We start from the raw sequence: 17,923 nt of genomic DNA, 5'->3' as shown, positions 1-17,923 counted from the left end.
TATCTCCCTATACGTAGCAACTTTCGACATTCGTACATCTCTTTTAATTTCCGAGCGAAGTCCTCGCATGAAATGTTCGCCCTTACTGATGTCATCTTGTGCAATATATGGTACATATTGGACTCCGGCCTCAAATTGTTGTATATATTCCGTCATTGACATGGTCCCTTGCTTCAGATTAAGGAAGTCGCTGGCTTTCTTAGCTCGTACGTCTTTACTGAAATACTTATTGTAAAACACGGTTTTGAAAGTTTCCCATGTCAATGGTCCAACCGGTAATGCGACCCTTGCACTCTCCCACCAAATTCTTGCATGTTTTGTTAATAAAAAGACAACACAAATCACTTTGTCAACATCTTCCATATGAAGGTAGGAGAAGATGGACTCCAATGACTTAATCCACTCTTCTGCTACTGCTGGATCGGTGCTTCCCATGAATTCCGGAGGATTCAAACGTCGAAAACGATCATATACGTCTGTCTGAACAGGCACATGTCTGTGTACTATGGCTTGAGCTTATGACTGTTCCTGAGTAGTCCGTTGCATCTCCAGTAGCTGCTGGATTTGTTCACCATGGACTTTGGTTTGTTGTTGGAGTAATTGAGCGAATTCATCTACAGGTCGTGGCGCACTGCCCTCACCTTCGACTGCTAGGGCCTTGCCCTTAGATGACTCTCCTTCCTGTACTTTACGTTTCGGTGGCATCGTGGCCTATCTTAACTTACAAGTAGGATACATAGACACATAACTTAGCATAAACTATGAGATACAAAGATACTTACTTGCAGAGTTATCCATGTGGATGAAGTGAAGTGTCTTTCCTGTCGAAGAACCGTGGGCTCTGATACCATAAAAATGTCACACCCTTACTCTATACTTAGCATGATTACCATAATCAAAATAAGGTTTGAATGATATAACTATAGTATGAAGCAAATCAAACAAGAGGCGTTACTTTGACGGTTTATAAAAATTTTGGCATGATGTCCCTATATTTTGTATAAGCCAAAAACTCAACTCAAGCAACAACCTCAAGCATATTCTCATATAAAAACATACTTTGTATCATCATTCATAACATGGAACTTGTTTCAAACCCTCATATAAAATTTACTACAATACATATGCGGAAGCTATACAATAAGAAGTCCCGGTTCTTGTCGAGGTAGGGCACGTCACTAGCATCCATTGGCGAACCGGCATCCTAGGCATCTTTACTACCTGATCCTGTAATACATGAGCTACGTGAGTTTATAAAACTCAATAAGTTGGCACTTATACGTATCAATATGCATCGAATGAACATACATATCAAGTCGTGATCAATAATGAATCTTAAAAACATGTCCTACCGTAGCATATATTCAATGTTCATTTTTGTACTGGAGACTCATTAGTTGACATGTACTACCGTGCTTGCTTTATCATATAGCTACTACTGTGTTGGACGTCAGGGAGCAACCTTTGGCAACCCCACACCCCATGAACATGTATTGGCCAATAGCTTTGGTGGACTTAAAACCACCCATGATGTCAACAAGCTCTATATCATGTAAAATCAGTCCTTTTCCTTTCAATGTTCATGTTCATGTTCATTACATAACACCTATCATCAATATTCATGAGGTTCTTACATATTTAATACATAACAATGGAATATGGTGCTATGTTTTCATCAATAAGATACTAACAATGTACATATAGCAATAATCAATGGGAAGTGTTTGAAATCATAATATTACTCATGTATTACTTCAAGAGCATGCCAACTTATAGTCCAAGTGTACGAATACTGGTTTGAGACGATGTTCTCGCTCCTATAGTGTCAAACATATCAATAATTTAATTACTATGTCTATACTAGTGAAACGTTACACTTCTACACAAAGAACAACTAAAAGTGAAGAAAACTTACAACCATAGGAAGCTCTTGGGATGGAGAACTAAATTCTAACTTCAATTCTATGAAAGGAATGAAGAAGAAAGCTTTTGGGAGAAAGAAATCTTGTTTCCCTCGAGTTCTTGCTGGTAAAGTGGTGAAGAAATGGTTGGAATGGCTTAGAAAGTCGATACTTATCTTTTTATACAGCAGGCAGCGCCCGGGCGGACGTCTTTTACCGCCCGGGCGAGTAAATCTCGGCCCTACACATTTTATTTCTGCACAGGTCCGCCCGGGCGGACGTTTACTGCGGCCCGGGCGAGCATATTTCGGCTCTGCACACGGATTCATCCGAAATCGCTCCAGAAACGGCTCTTCTTTCATAATGTGGAAAAGTCGTAAACTACAAAGTTGTAGCCCTATGTCTTGGATTTAAGCTCCCCAAATTTCAGGTCATTTGGAGGTCTGAGTAAAAAGTTATGCCCATTCTCCTAACATGTGTCAGTGAAGGAATGACGGTATACACGACACACTTCGGGGCGCTTTTGGCTTGTCTTCCACAATGATTTGGACAAAACTCAAAACGTGAAAGTTGTAGCATTATATCTCATCTTCCTAATGGTTATGGCCTCACTCAATTTGGATGAATATTCAAATCATTATACTAAAATCCGTACGAACTACCATATTTACATCTCATTTCCCACAACTTCCATTACACTATTTCTATGTACCCATCTTACTATCACAACTTTGACATATATTCATTCTCAATACACCATGAACAATATAAGAGTCATGTTCAATCTCAATATTGATACTTCATTCATCACGTGAAACCTAATGAGGTAATTAACTACAAAATAAACGACATAAACACGTTATAATTATTTGTACGAGTAACCGGGCATTACAATAGATGCTCTGGTTAACTCAATAGTAACCCCTTTGACATATGTATGTATATGTTGTATCACGGTCTTGTCTTGTTCCTCAAAATTCGTCGTAGAACTGCCAGACCAACTCGGGGTAATATAAGGGTCGGTGATGTTCAGGAGCGGTCCCCAACCAAATTTATCAAATTCTGCCCTGAGTGGCATCTCGTGATCGATCCGTGGATGAATGGAACGTTCAACGATCACGGAGTTCTCATTAAGCGCCGAGTACCACTCAAAATTATCTCGGCTGATGAACTTAAAGACATCAAATGTCAACCTAGCGGAACCAAAAGAGGAGGAGGCACCGCCTCGTGCGCGCTTACTACTCTGTTTGCGAGGAGGCATTCCAACTCAAGCAATTAGATCCAAATCCCCAACAAATCAATCACAACAATCCAAGCTGGTCCCAAACAGACCGAAACAATTCACAAGCCTATCCCAATGTAATGATAATAAATCAACATCCAAATTGTAACAATCTACGGGCAATAGGCTCGAACAACAACTTATCCCGAAAAGAGACTCAATGCAATAACAATGCAACCCTTTAACAAGCAAAGTCTAGCGGTCCAACAATCTAAGAACAATACACAATCACTAACTGAAATAATGTGCAATAAACTCACTTTCGTACAGTGGCACTAAATCACCAATGCGGATAAGCGGATATTGGAATCAAGGCATAGCAACGCTTACCAGGAAGAGAATAAGAGGTGATGGCACAGTGGTGGACGACACAAAATCCTCTTCTGGTTCCGCTAGATTGGCATTTGATGCATTTAAGTTAACCAGCCGAGATAATTTTGAGTGGTACTCGTCGCTTAATGAGAACTTCGTGATCGTTGAACGTTCCATTCATCCACAGATCGATCACGAGGTGCAACTCATGGCATAATTTGATAAATTTGGTTGGGGACCGCTCCTGGACATCACCGGCCCTTATTACCCCGAGTTGGTCTGGCAGTTTTACGCGAATTTTGAGGAAAAAGACAAGACCGGGATGCAACATATACGTACGTTCGTCAAATGGCTTACTATTGAGTTATTCAGCGCATCTATGGCTGCTATTTTGAATGTCCCTAATGACGGGCCTCCGGTGGTCTTCAATCAGCTGGATCTCTTTTTGTCGGTCATCACTTTCTGGATCCCTCAGGCTCAGAACCGTCTACAATATTTCCCATCTCAAACCAGCTCTAGCGTCCTTCCGACGTCCCTCCCACTGCTTGATCGCCTTATCTGTTACTTCACGGGAGCGAACACCATTCCGAGGAAGGCCGGGAACAATGAGGTCTGCCATATGGATCTATATATCATAGACAAGATGTTGAATGGATTGGGAGCCATTCCTGCTATTCCAGTGGCGTTTATCATGATTTCTCATATGCGTTCAGTCGCCCAATTGATCCCACAAAGAATAGGACGCAATATGTCCCATTTCCTATCATCATCTCTCGGATTTTGGCGGCCCATGGTGTCGATCTCACTGGTGAGACTTCCTTCCTCCCCACTTCTACACAGATTCTCTCGCCCAAGGCCATGCAGGGCATGTATTTTATTTTCAGACAGGGTGCTTGGTATCGAAATCCCGGGAGTCGCCATATCAGTCCACATCCCCGTGACCCACCAGTGCCTCCCCCTACAGCTGATGAGCGAGCCTGGGAAGATAGAGTGGATGAAGAGGCAGCATTGGATGCCCGAGCAGGACCTCAAGTTGGTTTGCCCCCACGACAGCGCGCCCCGAGAGGTACTTGTCAGGCTTCTCGGTCATATTTGACTGAATGGAAGACTTGCGCACCCGATTGGCTTGACTCGAGCACCATGCGAGGACGCAGTCATATTCAGATGTTATCTATGCGCCACCTTTCGACAGATCCACACTCGATGGCCTTGAGGATTTCGACGTTGGTTCGGATGACGAGTATTTAGCTTGATTATTTTAGGACTTGCGTAGGCTTTTTTATCAGTTTTCTCGTTTTGTGCTTTTCATTCATATGCTGATTTTATGGTACATATTATTTATGCTTAATTTATTTTGGGTTTATTCGTGTGCTTGAGTTACTTTCCTATTCCTTTTTACGTTTCTTTGTGTATTCGATGTAGTTCGTTTCAGGAGTGGATGAGTTCTACCACATTTTCACCACTTACTCGACATTTTTCCAAGGAAGTGTTTTTGCTTTAGCTGTCTTGCTAGTTCTTTTCAATCGCATTACACCGAGGGCAGTGTCGCTTTCAAAGTGTGGGAGTGGGCCAGTTTTGTTACACATCGTTGCACAATACATAACGACACTTAACTCTTGTTTTACTTGATAATCTGATTAATTTGATAGATTTTGCATCACCCGAGAAATCGTTTCATGACTTTTATTGAATAAAAGGAGTCGTAGTTTCAAAGAGAGAGTCAGACATGAACCAATTTTGTGTTGACATTTTATTCCATGCGCGTGGTCAGACTTTTTCTCATTGAAACCTAGAACTCATATGATTAACCCTCGAAGCAAAAATACGAACGATGGTGACTTATGGATGATTTAGGCGATCTCTAGACCGTTTGAGCCTTTCAAGCCTACCCGATACATCATTTATTGTCTCTAGTAACCATTCTTGAGCATGTAAAAATCGAATGGTATGTGCCAATGACACAATTAGACCCCATTCGTAATTTTATTCAATGTCCACATCAACCACCTGAATTTTAGCCTATACATTTTTTTTCCTACCTACGTTTGAGAGAAATGAACCCTCTGTACACATTGAAATGCTTTAGATACTCCAAAGAGTTGAAGAAATATGTTCGAAGGAGTCAATGAATCATTATTCAAAAAAAAAGAGAAAAGTGTAATTGCATTAAAGACACCCGAAAAATCTGTAGGTTAAAGTTGAAGGACAATGAAAAAGGAAAGAGATGATAGAGCTCTAAGGATGATAAAAGTAAAGTGATTGGCGACGAGTTAAAAGTTGAATGAATACGATGCAGGAATATGTTTATTTTATCTCACTTTTGATCCCCATGTCTTTTATTGTAGAGTGGGGTATGAAAGTCGAGCATATGGGGCGTTCCGAATTTTTAAAAAAATAAAGAAAGATCAATTTAAGTGATCCTGAAACCAAGTAGCTGTTGATGAGTATGAGTTCTGACTTGCACATTACACACATCTCATTATGTTGATCTTTACTGGGTAATGTTTGAATCTTAAATTGCGATGAACACGAATCTTGTGATATTCGAAGCATGATATTTTGACCGGGTGTGATAGAATTTGACGAATTGGGAAGTTTTAATTGTAGTGCTTGAATTCTGAATCTAAGATATGTCTTATCTTTATTTCATGTCTGATTTATTCGAAGACGAACAAAGGTTAAGTGTGGGGGAGTTGATAAGCACGAATGCTCTGCAGTTCTATGTCAAAAACGCCTGGAAAAATAGGAAATAACACAAAGAGCGTATCCAGACCCTTACACGCACCCTGTGTAAGGGTCCGTGTCTTAGAAGACAAGGAAGAAAAATGCAGTGCCTACACGGACCCCCTTCCGTACATGTACTCGGGGTTCGTGCCAATTACACTCTGAGAATGAATTTTACAGTGCATACACAGACCCCGATCCGGACCTCGTGTCCAGTGTTTTCCCGGAAAAAATTTTATAGTGCCTACATGGATCCCTATCCTTATGTCTACATGAGGTCTGTGCCCTTCATATCAGATTTGGATTTGGCAAAGATTTTGTGAGATTTTAGGTAGATATAAGAGAGAAAATAAAAGATATTAAGGGGGACTTTCTCAGAACGATTTTGGGAACTTTGAAAGAGAACACTCTTGGACGGTTTTTTGGGACTTTTGGACTCTTTGAAGACGGCGACGGCTTGGGAGAAAAGAGAGAAAAACCGCGCTTCACATGCAAGATTTGCGCACCATCGCTGAGATTTTCTTCTCTCTTATTTTCTTATTTTTATTCATGAATTCGAATATTAGATTTTCTTCTAGTTTTGAATTTATCGAGTAGTTTTTCTTTTGATTGGGACCACGATAGGGACGAACTGTTGATCTTGTTCATTCATTTGATGTATGAATCAATTTTATGTTATTGATTAATGTTTGCATAATTTACTTGCATATAATTTGGTCAATTATTTGCATTTTTGTTGTTCGCTTCTTGACTCGAAAGGGAATAGAATGAATTTAGCTTCAAAAGTCTAGAAATAGTATTCGGTTCAATGTGCGATTTTAGGTGACATCTGTGATTTCATCGTTGAATAATGCGTTTTTGTTTAATTAAATTCAATTAGAAATAATTGAACTGTTAAATAAAAATATGATTATAAATTTTAGAAATAGATTTACAGTTAAATTACAAAATTTCATCCTGTTATCAATAATCTATGGTTAGTTAAATTCTAATGCGTGACGATAATCAAAGTTTGGACCATTGTGTGTTCCCGGTCATTTTGTTAAATTTGAAAATTTCCCAAGTTTCAACATGTTCTGCAAATTCGATCTTAGTTTTAATTTAGCATAATTTAATTTAATTTAACTTGTTTAAATTATCATCAAATCAATTGTTATTGTTTGCCTAGATTAAATCGAATAATTTAAATCTTAGTACTTAAATAATAGTCTCTGTTGGATCGATACTTGGACTTGTCGTCCATTTACTATAACATGATCTAGTCCGCTTGTTAGATTTATTCCCAACCGAAATCGTCGGTCACTTTTCAACCCTGGTCACTCTTCAACCTTTTTCTGGTGTCCCTCAACATTTTCCTCTCGCTCCTGACGAGTGGCATGTTCTTCAGCAAACATAGACTCTTGGTTATTTCTCAAGGCCTCGTCTACTGTCTGGGTAATGAGTCGACCCAATTGTTTCAGGGTCAAGTTTTCCCACGTTCTCATTGGGAGGGGGTTGCTCGGCCTCGGTCTCGTGACGAGGTTGTTCAAATCTTGTCTCCTGACGAGGTTTTTCGGCTCTTGTCTCTTGACGAAATTGTTCATGTCTCGTCTCAAGACGCGGTTGTTCCTGTCTCATCTCAACATAAGATTGTTCGGGTCCCATTTGAGGACGCGACGATGCTGTGTTAGTTCTTCTGCTCCCTCTCCTACCTGCCATCTCTACGTCTCAGCTCAAATTTCCCACAGACGGCGCCAAGTGATACTCACAGGAAATCTAGGGTACGGTTCCAGCTAGTGTCACTAGTCCAGACGCATGTTTTGAAATTGTCATGTGCCTGAAATCACGAATAATACCGTTAGAAGTGGGGCCAGGAGGGTGTCCTGGCGTAGTCCCTCCGACGCTCAAGTCAGAGACTGTGGATATAAGTGGAGAACATCTAAAGGTGTTGCTGAAAAATAATATAGTGAATCTATCAGTTAAACATTCAAACCTGGTATTTATAGGAGAATACATGAGTCGTTGACGAGCCTGTCTTCCATTTGGACTAGGGATAAGCCAAGAGTAGCGGGTCCATCCATAGGGTGTCGAAAACATTTTTATCTGTATATAAATTTAATAAAAATTAGTAAACCTTAGTCATCAATGTATTATTTGAATCTGCTTTTGGTGATGATAATTACAAAATAAAAATAGCGTGATGTGTTATTATTGCGGAGAAGACCATTTCACAAAGCGTGCGATGGTGTCGGCATACATAATTAATGGTTTTTTTTTTTGACTAATTAATTTATTAAAAAAATAATTATTTTATTTGTTCAAAATACAATGAATGACGATTACTTCATGTCAAAGTACAATATTTAATTTGAAAATATAATTAGTATATATTTAACAGTCAGATTTTTTTTTTTTTTTTGTAACAGTCAGATTTCTAAGCTAAGAGGTTGCAAACTTTTGACGTGGGAAAAACATATTTTTGCTGTATATTTTTCATTTTTATCTTGTTTAGGTCAATCAATAATTTTAATACGTTAATTTATATTTTTCTAATATTTTTCATCTTAGGGATGATGTCACCAAAAATGAGGTCGTGTTGCAAAAAATTAGAGTCGTGCTCATGAACATTGATGATGTGTTCAATATCATGTCAACAATCTAATGACAAATGACTAAGAATGAATCAAGTTAATAGACTAGTTTGACTATGAATTTATCGAAAATATGACAAAAAAACTTGTAAGTTACACGATAAAAAATATAAAATTAGGTGTTATCACATTGTTACGTTTGAGACATGTAAATGTAATGTAACAAAATATTAAAGAATATGCAATTACAAAAATTAACTCAAAAGGTTAAGGAAAATCTAGCCTACCCATTTAAGAGTATGTCTTATATGAGACAATGTCACGAATTTATTTGCGTGAGATGCGTCAACTTGATTCATATATGAGGTGAAAAGTAATATTTTTGTATAAATATTAATATTTTTTCATTGGACGGATAGAGTAGGAGATCCGGTAGAAAATCCTGGTATGTTTGCCAGGTTTGGTTTCACCAAAAATCAGATGACCTAATTTTGTTGATGCTTCTTTCTCATCTAATCTGTAACATTTATTTTGGCTTCCTCTCTCTTGGTTCATTCATAATTCTTCTTCTTGGATTCATAAAATCATGTATTAATATAGCTTTAGCTAGGATTTTGTTATTGAACGTGGTTGAATTTCTTGTTCAATAATTGTGCCTTTTCCTTCCCATTGCGATTTAGCTTTTGATTTTGAAAATGAAGTTCTTTAAAAATTATGTATTTTTTTTAAAATTTATTTGCAATAATTTTGAGTACAAATTTCTTAAAGTTAATGTCAATTTACTTATGTTTTCCCCCCTTTTTTTATTATTTTTAGTTTTTTTCCTGGTTTTAGTTAAAAATTAATTTCCACCTTGTAATGGTGAGCCTTATTTTTTTATTTGAGCAGTGAATTATTTGCACGTTGTTTCAAATGATGGTTAATTGTTCCAAATTTTAATAGGAAAAGACATTCATTGTTTTCGTTTGGCGCAAACCTGGAGTTTACTAGTGTTGGGAAGAAGTACATATTCAAGTCAACAAATTCAGTGACGCTACCCACAATTCGAATAGATCTCTTATGAGACGGTCTCAAGAATCTTTATCTGTTTGATGGGTCAACTCTACCGATATTCACAATAAAAAATAATACTCTTAACATAAAAGTAATATTTTTTCATGGATGATCCAAATAAGATATATGTCTCACAAAATATGATCCGTGAGACCGTCATCAACAAATGGCGAAGGTAAAACAACAAGTGGAGGCTCGAAAATTTAGTGATGAGGAACAATGATATAACTAATTATCCACTGTTGTGGATTTGGATTGAATGTGGCCGCAGTGACCATTTAGCGATTGTTTAATTTTTTTTCTCTTGTATTTTGCTGATGATTAATATCTCTAAATGAATATTGACTTTTTCAATAAGAATAAAAAAAGAATGACCATTACAGAAACCAACAACAAGCATCGAATTCTAATTGTTTCTTTGTTGCAGTCAAAATCAAATTACAAATGCATAAAACTTCGGATTCATACCACCAAAAAGTATCATTGCAAACTTAATACCCTCAAAATGAACGAAAGCATAATCCCACAAAATTCCAATTGTTTCTTTGTAGTACCCACAAAATCATTTCTTGTTGATAGATTAATGATCGAGTTTTTCTTGCACTGTAAATCCCTAATAAAAATAAAATAAAATGTTATGTTTGAATGAATCGCAAGTGCAAAAGTCGAATTATAATATAGTCTACAAAGTATGAGTATCGTTCTCATATAGATTTATTAGACAAATTTATCGTAAGTAAGACTTTTTAGTTAATTAAAAAGATAACTGAATTAATTATCAACTAAATTAATATTGAAATAAAAAAATAAAACAAGCACAATATAAATAATATAAACTAATTAAAATACTCAATAAACAATTAGTAGGGTCTAGGTTCATCTACCCCTGAATTTTTTCTGATGATTGAATTTCAATTATTAAGCCATGTTTTTGAAAAGATTATGTCATATATCGATATACTATAGTCGAACTATATTAATCTAATTAACAAAACGTAGTAACCAAATATTCTTGTGTTATTTAACAATTAAAGCCGCATTAATACATAATGAATCCCCTATCTTTTGCTTTTCGGTCTAAGAATACCAACATATATCCAACTTCATAATATTTATATATTATCATATATGTAAGGGTTATGTTGTTTGATAGATGTGATTTTATATGATAACAGTATTGTAAGATTATAAATTTGTGTTTTATCATACATAAGTGTTATGCTAAATGTTACAACATTTAAGACAACATGCAGCGGAATATAACACGATTAAATTTTGCACAAGTATAAATACTTAAGACAAAAACTTGTGTGGGACGGTCTCACGAGTCGTATTTTATGAGACATATATCTTATTAGTGTCATCTATGAAAAAATATACTTTTTATGTTAAGAGTATTACTTTTTATTGTGAATATCGATAGGGTTGACGCGTCTCACAGATAAAAATTCATGAGACCATCTCACAATTAGAGACCTACTCAATACTTAAATACTTGTGCGATACTTCAGGACATAAATTAATCACTATAAAACCAATGATTTAACACAAAAACAATACCAATAGAGATTATAACTAAAATCAATTTTCTCAACACGTTGAGAAAATAAATCTTTTCTAAAAACAAATAACCATTATAGAACTTATCCAATAAAGCAAAAACGTGATGTCAAAAACTGTAATGCCCGAGATTCTTATTGATATGTCTGAATTGATATAAATATTGTATGAATAAGAAAGGCAAGAACAGAAGGGAACAAACGAGGTTTCAAGTTGAGTTTTGGCAAAGTACCACCGCACCCGTGGTGAAGAATATACCGCACTCAGCGGTGTATGGCCAGTAGGGGTATGAGATTTGCTACTGGAGGGTAACCGCACCCGTGGTGCTAGACAAACCGCACCCGCGGTGTTGCTACAGTAAGGTCACCGCACCCGCGGTATAAAAGCCACCGCACCTGCGGTCCTTGCTTCTGGAAAATGGATATAGATCAATACGCGTAACGCACCCGCGGTTATGGAATGAGCGCACGCGCGGTGCGACGTGCAGCATGAAAAATAAGCCACGTTTCCTGGTGTTGCATGCAGTATATATATAAGAATTGCACGTTTTTCCCTCAGAAATTCAGAAAAGGGTCGAAGATTTTGAGAGAAAAATCCTTACGCCTTTTTAGATTTGTGATTGTGAAAGATCCGTCCGTTAGAATTTCAATCCGACTTCAGCACCGAGTTTCTATCAACACATGCTACAACTGGACTTAAGTCTTGTTGCGTTTAGACATGATTTTAAATTATACTATTGTCAGAATTGAATATGAATCAGATATGATGTTTCTGTTATAGTAGACATTGTATAATTGAAGTCAGATTAAATAATAGACTGGTTATGTAATTGTTATGATCTTTGGAGTTGATTTGATTGAGATTCGATATCAGAGTTGTATTGTTATTGATTATGAGTTATATTAATACCGATTATGACTCGTGGTATTATATCTGTGATGTTGAGATTGACGGGAGTATCGAAACATCAGTTGATTGAGATTGATCAGATTCAGTAATGATTTCGATTGTATTGTGATATCGTTGATATGAATTAGATTGTACCTTGTTCAGATATGAATCAGATTATTTACTGATTGAGTATTGATCAGAACAGGTTTTGAATTGAATTACATACTGATATTGTATTTATGCGATTGTCATTGCCAGACTGGGTATGGACAGATTGGAATACAAGACTTCGTTTTCGTCAGACCGGAAAGACAAAAGTATAATTCATGTTTTGTTTTGGGAAGACACAACTCAAATGAGATTCAATTTGAGTTTCTCAACAAAATCACATACTAGAGTGTTGTTTATATTTTATGATGATTATGCTTTGTTTATAGATTTATATTTAAGCATTTAAGATAGAAGAGTCATTGACAGATTTGCCAAATTTCTAGATGTTCGGTGGTATCGACGCATAGGAGCAGACTTCCTCCGATTGTAGACATTCGATACAGACATGACCGAAGTCTAGGAATAAGACGTACAGTCACCCCGATTGGAGGGTATGTGACAGACAGTGACGTCTTATTCACACCGAGATCCCTAGAGTTAGAGTCGAGTCGAGTCAAGATGTGAATTGATTTTGGCTGCATGCTTATATTGATTTGGTTTCATAGATTATGAAACCTATTTTTATTGATTTACGCATGATAGTATGCTAATGATTTATATTGTGTATATGCATGCATACCATGTTTTATACTGGGATTTATTCTCACCGGAGTATCCGGCTGTTGTCTTGTTTTGTATGTGTGCATGACAACAGGTGGGGCAAGATCGGGGTCAAGAAGATGATGAGAGAAGACGAGTTTAGAGTGGTGATTCCGGACTTATTGTATATTATTGGTTTTAATACTTGAAATTTAGTAGTTGAACCTTAGACTAGTTTGAATAATTGTTGTACATTATTGTACTTTTATACTGAGATGTATATTAGTTAAATTCCATTACGTTCCGCACTTACATTTTAAAAAGAAAATTTTTAGACCCTGTTTATCTTAATTGATAATTAAATCCCAAAGATGATTAAGAAGATGATTAGCGTCCGGGTCCCCACAAAAACTGCAGCAACAAAATGCTCTTCAGCCAACAGTTGCACCCGTGTTGTCTGAAATGTCTCCAATAATTACGGCAGCACGTGCAACAACACTCTTCAAAAACAAAAACGTCCTTGGAGAATGTTTTTCTGTGAAATCTACGACGTACAGAGTGCGTGAATGATCAATCAAGAAGAGCCACGAAAACTTCCAAGAGCCCCTCACGAAAAACTCCCACGAAAATCACCTCATGTAAATCACGTCCACAAAAAATTATCTCCACGAAAAACACGCTGTCTCTTTTTACATGATATGAATCTTCTTATTTATAGACTTCATCTCTCCTAGAATTTATTTTCATAAGAAAACATATACAAAGAAAGTATGAGTTTTGTTAGTAACAAACTCAATATTTTACATAATCAAGAAGGAAATTAAATTTAAATAAGATATTATTTCAAGAATTAAATTATATCTTGAATTCAATATTAATATTTTTCCATTCAATATAGATGTAGTACATACATACATATATATATATATATATATATATATATATTAATTTTTTTTTAAAAAAAGAACATCCTTAGAGTTGGCAGTTGGGATGGAGAAAAAGTGCGAAAGGCACGAGAGAGGGAGAAGAACAATAAATGGGGTTGTAAGAAATAAGGTGACGAGGCTTATGATAACCCTCATCATCGTCACGTCGTTTTTCATTGTTCAGTCCCTTCTCTGAGACTCATTCGCCATTTGCTCCTCCTCCTCCTCCTCCTCCTTATAATATTAATTATTAATAAATCATTCACTTCCATGTACGTACCTCTCCTTTTTAAATCCCATTTTAAGCTCACCCTTTAATTCTTGATACAAGTATAACATATCAACAAAGATTTTATAAAGTTAAGTTATTAAATTTCTTACACTTATAAAGAGGATAAAGAAAAAGCCAAATTCAAAGACAAGAAGACCGATGTGGATGATAGGGTGCAACGACAGCGGAGATCAGCTCCGTAGCGTTCAAGATTCATTTAACGGCCAGAAATTCCTACCTTTCATGCCGATAACCGCCTCCGCCACCACCTCGGCGACTCCCAACCGTGGGACCGATCATTTTCTTGCCTTAAACCATCATTTTGGCAAGTCTTTATAGTTCTTCTCACATATATATGTGGTCTGAATCTAATATAATATAATCAACCCTGGGTTTCATGGGAGTCTTGCCCACAAGAGAATACAAAAAGCTAAAGTTTTAGAGCAGGATTTTTAAAAAGGACTAGGTTCTTGAGCTAATTCGTACCCATAACCCATTGGACTTTCTTCTTTTCTTGATTTTGTCGCATATTAGTTTCTGCAGCAATGGATGAACAAAACAAGAGAGAATTCAGTACACAACAAGTCGTGGTCAGCTCCCGTTGGAACCCGACTCCCGAGCAGCTCCAAGCCCTTGAAGAATTGTATAGCCGAGGTGTTCGAACCCCATCCGCCGAGCAAATCCAGCACATCACAGCGCAGCTCCGTCTATATGGCAAGATTGAGGGCAAGAACGTGTTCTACTGGTTCCAGAATCACAAGGCCAGAGAACGCCAAAAACGACGACGCCAACACGACGATCAAGAATCTAATAACGTGAATCAAATCCCCAAGTCAGAAAGGAAGAAACAATCATCAACAGGTACTGATTGAAGGGTTAACTAATATAATAATTTTAAAAGCATAGATTAATAGCTCCATATATCCGTATGTTTTTGTATATACTTTCGACTCGTGTAAATGCATGAAATTTACTAAAGAATAAACCGTGTGGTTTCTATATAGCAACACGCGATTCTCCTTTCACTATCAGATTTGTTTTCTATTGTAGTATTCGTCACGGAAAGCTGTATTGATAGTTGATCTTGCGATGCATAATGTTTTCGTATTTACAAGTTATATTCTATTTTGTTTTTCTTTCTGTCGACTCTTCCTCACAGGGGAAAATGGGACAGTATTTGAAGTTGAACAGACTTACAAGAAGCTGGCATCTCCCAAAAAATCCAGCACCACAATTGCACAGGTTTCTTTTTTTCCTCCGACTGTCCTTTTAATTCAGAAATATATATATATAATTTGTTCTACACAAGATCCCCTTTTGTTTACTATAGATTTTAGAAATTCTTGGATATCCTATTTTCAAACTTTAACTATATATTAATTATCTCATGATTAGCCAATGATTACTTGTATTTCAATGATTCCTTCTCACATAAAATATATGTAAAAAAATCATGTGTTTTAGAGTTCAGATCATCAAGAATATATCTTCCCCAGCTTGAATTAAAAAAATTAAAATTAAAATTTTATGTATAGTTTTTCTGACAATTCAAGTTTTAGTCCCCCTGAGTCCATTAAAGTCGCTTCGTTTTCCGGGACCATCTTTGATGCACATGGGGAGAAGTCAAAACCTTTTGGTTTGATGAAAATAGCCTGAAAGCTGCATATGTGGGTGTTTTCCTGGCTAGGAAACATTTTAGGGTTTAAGAAACTTTAATGGGCACTTGTCATGTTATTGTTATGTTCTGCTCAATCCTCTTTGTCTTGCAATTTTTTTTCTCTTTTCACCTACATTTGCATGGAAATATATAGATGATGTTCTCAGTCACGTGTCAGAAGGAAAAAAAAAAGGGGGGAGAATCTAGATATGTCTTATCGACGGTAAGTTACATTTTCGGTCATATAAGTTGTATGTTTTGGTCATGTTGTCCATCAATTAACCGTCTTAATTAGTTCATTAATTTGTACTTTTCTTTCAAAATTAGTCATTTTTCACCCGAGTGGTAATGTGTCATTATTAACTTTTGGTGTCATATCATCATACTTGGAAAAAAATTCAATCGTTTGGACTAAGAGAAAAAATGACCTGACAGCATAAAAAATAAATGAAAAACATGCAAAATACAATTGAAAAATATAAATTTTTTCTTCTATTCAATGTTCAAAATGATTGGCATAAGTTCCACAGCTGCAAGTATTTTTTATTTAATAAAACCGTAGCCTGTATTTGCTTATTTTACCAGAAAATTCGTTGGCATACAAGTGTCAAAGCATTATTTTCAATGGACGGATTTTTTCTAATTAGAAAAGAAAGATTCATGTCCTTTTTCTAAAAGCTACGTACGTTACTATATTTACTTCTAAGTTGTGAGATTTGGCAATTTAATTATTATACCTTCTCTGCCTAATTTTTTTTGCATTAGTATTTAAGATGACCTAAGACCATAAGATATATATCACATTATATTATGTGAATAACGCTAAGGTGACCTCCACCTATTCTATATGATGAAACTGTACATCCATAATAGAACGTCGCCTCGATGATATTCACATAGATGCTTGTATGTCCATAAAATCAAACTTATATATATATATATATATATATATATATATATATATATATGTGTGTGTGTGTGTGTGTTTATTTATATTTATGATCAGTATTTATTGCATGGAATTTAAAAATGATTGTTTTTTTTATTAGAAAAGTATGCCAACGCGGGGGGCAGAATGTAGTAAAGCAGATGGATGGGTACAGTTCAATGAGGAGACAGAACTGGAAGAAGAGAGGAGAAATCCCAGTAATTGGCAAATGTTGCATTTGTCCTCTTCTTCTCCATCTCCCAACAACCTAATTAACTATTCTCTCTGTTCATCTGCCACTGTGGACACCGACCCATTAAAGCATCAGCATTTTCAAAGCCTGGACCAGTGCGGCGGAGGAGGCGCCGGTGGTGGTTGTGTGGAGGAGCAGGCCACTCTGCAGTTGTTCCCGGCTCGAAGCGGCTGCCGGAGGCCATGCGAGGAGGATGATCGATCCATTGTAGTAAACTACACCAGTACTGCTACTAATGTTGCTCCTGATCATTATCAATTCTTTGAGTTTCTTCCATTGAAGAAATGATTATTTTTTTGGGGTTAAAATAATGCTTGCTTTTGATCATTTATGTACAAATAATAAATGTAGTGGTGACTTGAATGATACGATGGTTTTGTGCTTTGGTTTTGTGCTTCTTGATGAAAAGTGGGAAACTGTCATTTTTTGTTTGTTTTCGAGACAAAAGATTAATGTATGTGTGTTTACCTCGTATATAATTATAATATCTTTTTACCATAAAATTCAAATTTTAAACTGATACCAATATAATCTTGTTCAGACAAATAAATGAGATATATAATAAACTAACGACTCATATGGTAGTAAGCACAGATGGTTCTTTGTTTGACTGTGAAGGGCGGGTTTATCTCTCACGTCACGGATAAAGATTCGTGAAACCGTTTCACAAAAGAATTATTGTAATGAATTAGTTTTTGATAAGTCTTTTTTGAGACGGTCTCACGAATCTTTATCCGTGAGACGAGTCAACCCTACCAATATTCACAATAAAAAAATAACACTCTTACAATAAAAAGTACTATTTTTTCATAAATGACACAAATAAGAGAACCGTCTCACAAAAT

The 17,923-nt window shown here is 36.3% G+C and overlaps 1 protein-coding gene across 2 annotated transcripts; it reads left to right on the top strand.

Moving 5' to 3' along the window:
• The first annotated feature begins 14,588 nt into the window (after positions 1-14,588).
• LOC140822909 (uncharacterized) lies at positions 14,589-17,503 on the top strand. 2 transcript variants are annotated; one of them, XM_073183868.1, is made up of 3 exons: positions 14,589-15,101; positions 15,415-15,482; positions 16,947-17,503. In XM_073183868.1, exons 1-3 carry the CDS (start codon positions 14,786-14,788, stop codon positions 17,364-17,366), a joined length of 804 nt encoding a protein of 267 aa, XP_073039969.1. In that variant the 5' UTR covers positions 14,589-14,785; the 3' UTR covers positions 17,367-17,503. The 2 variants fall into 2 exon arrangements, with proteins under 2 accessions (XP_073039969.1, XP_073039968.1); XM_073183867.1 differs by having other exon boundaries at positions 15,400-15,482; positions 16,947-17,502.
• Positions 17,504-17,923: the final 420 nt, after the last annotated feature.

Source organism: Primulina eburnea, chromosome 2 (assembly GCF_022965805.1).
Source record: "Primulina eburnea isolate SZY01 chromosome 2, ASM2296580v1, whole genome shotgun sequence".
In the NCBI taxonomy this organism is placed as follows: Eukaryota; Viridiplantae; Streptophyta; class Magnoliopsida; order Lamiales; family Gesneriaceae; genus Primulina; species Primulina eburnea.
This window is presented reverse-complemented; position numbering and strand designations above follow the sequence as displayed.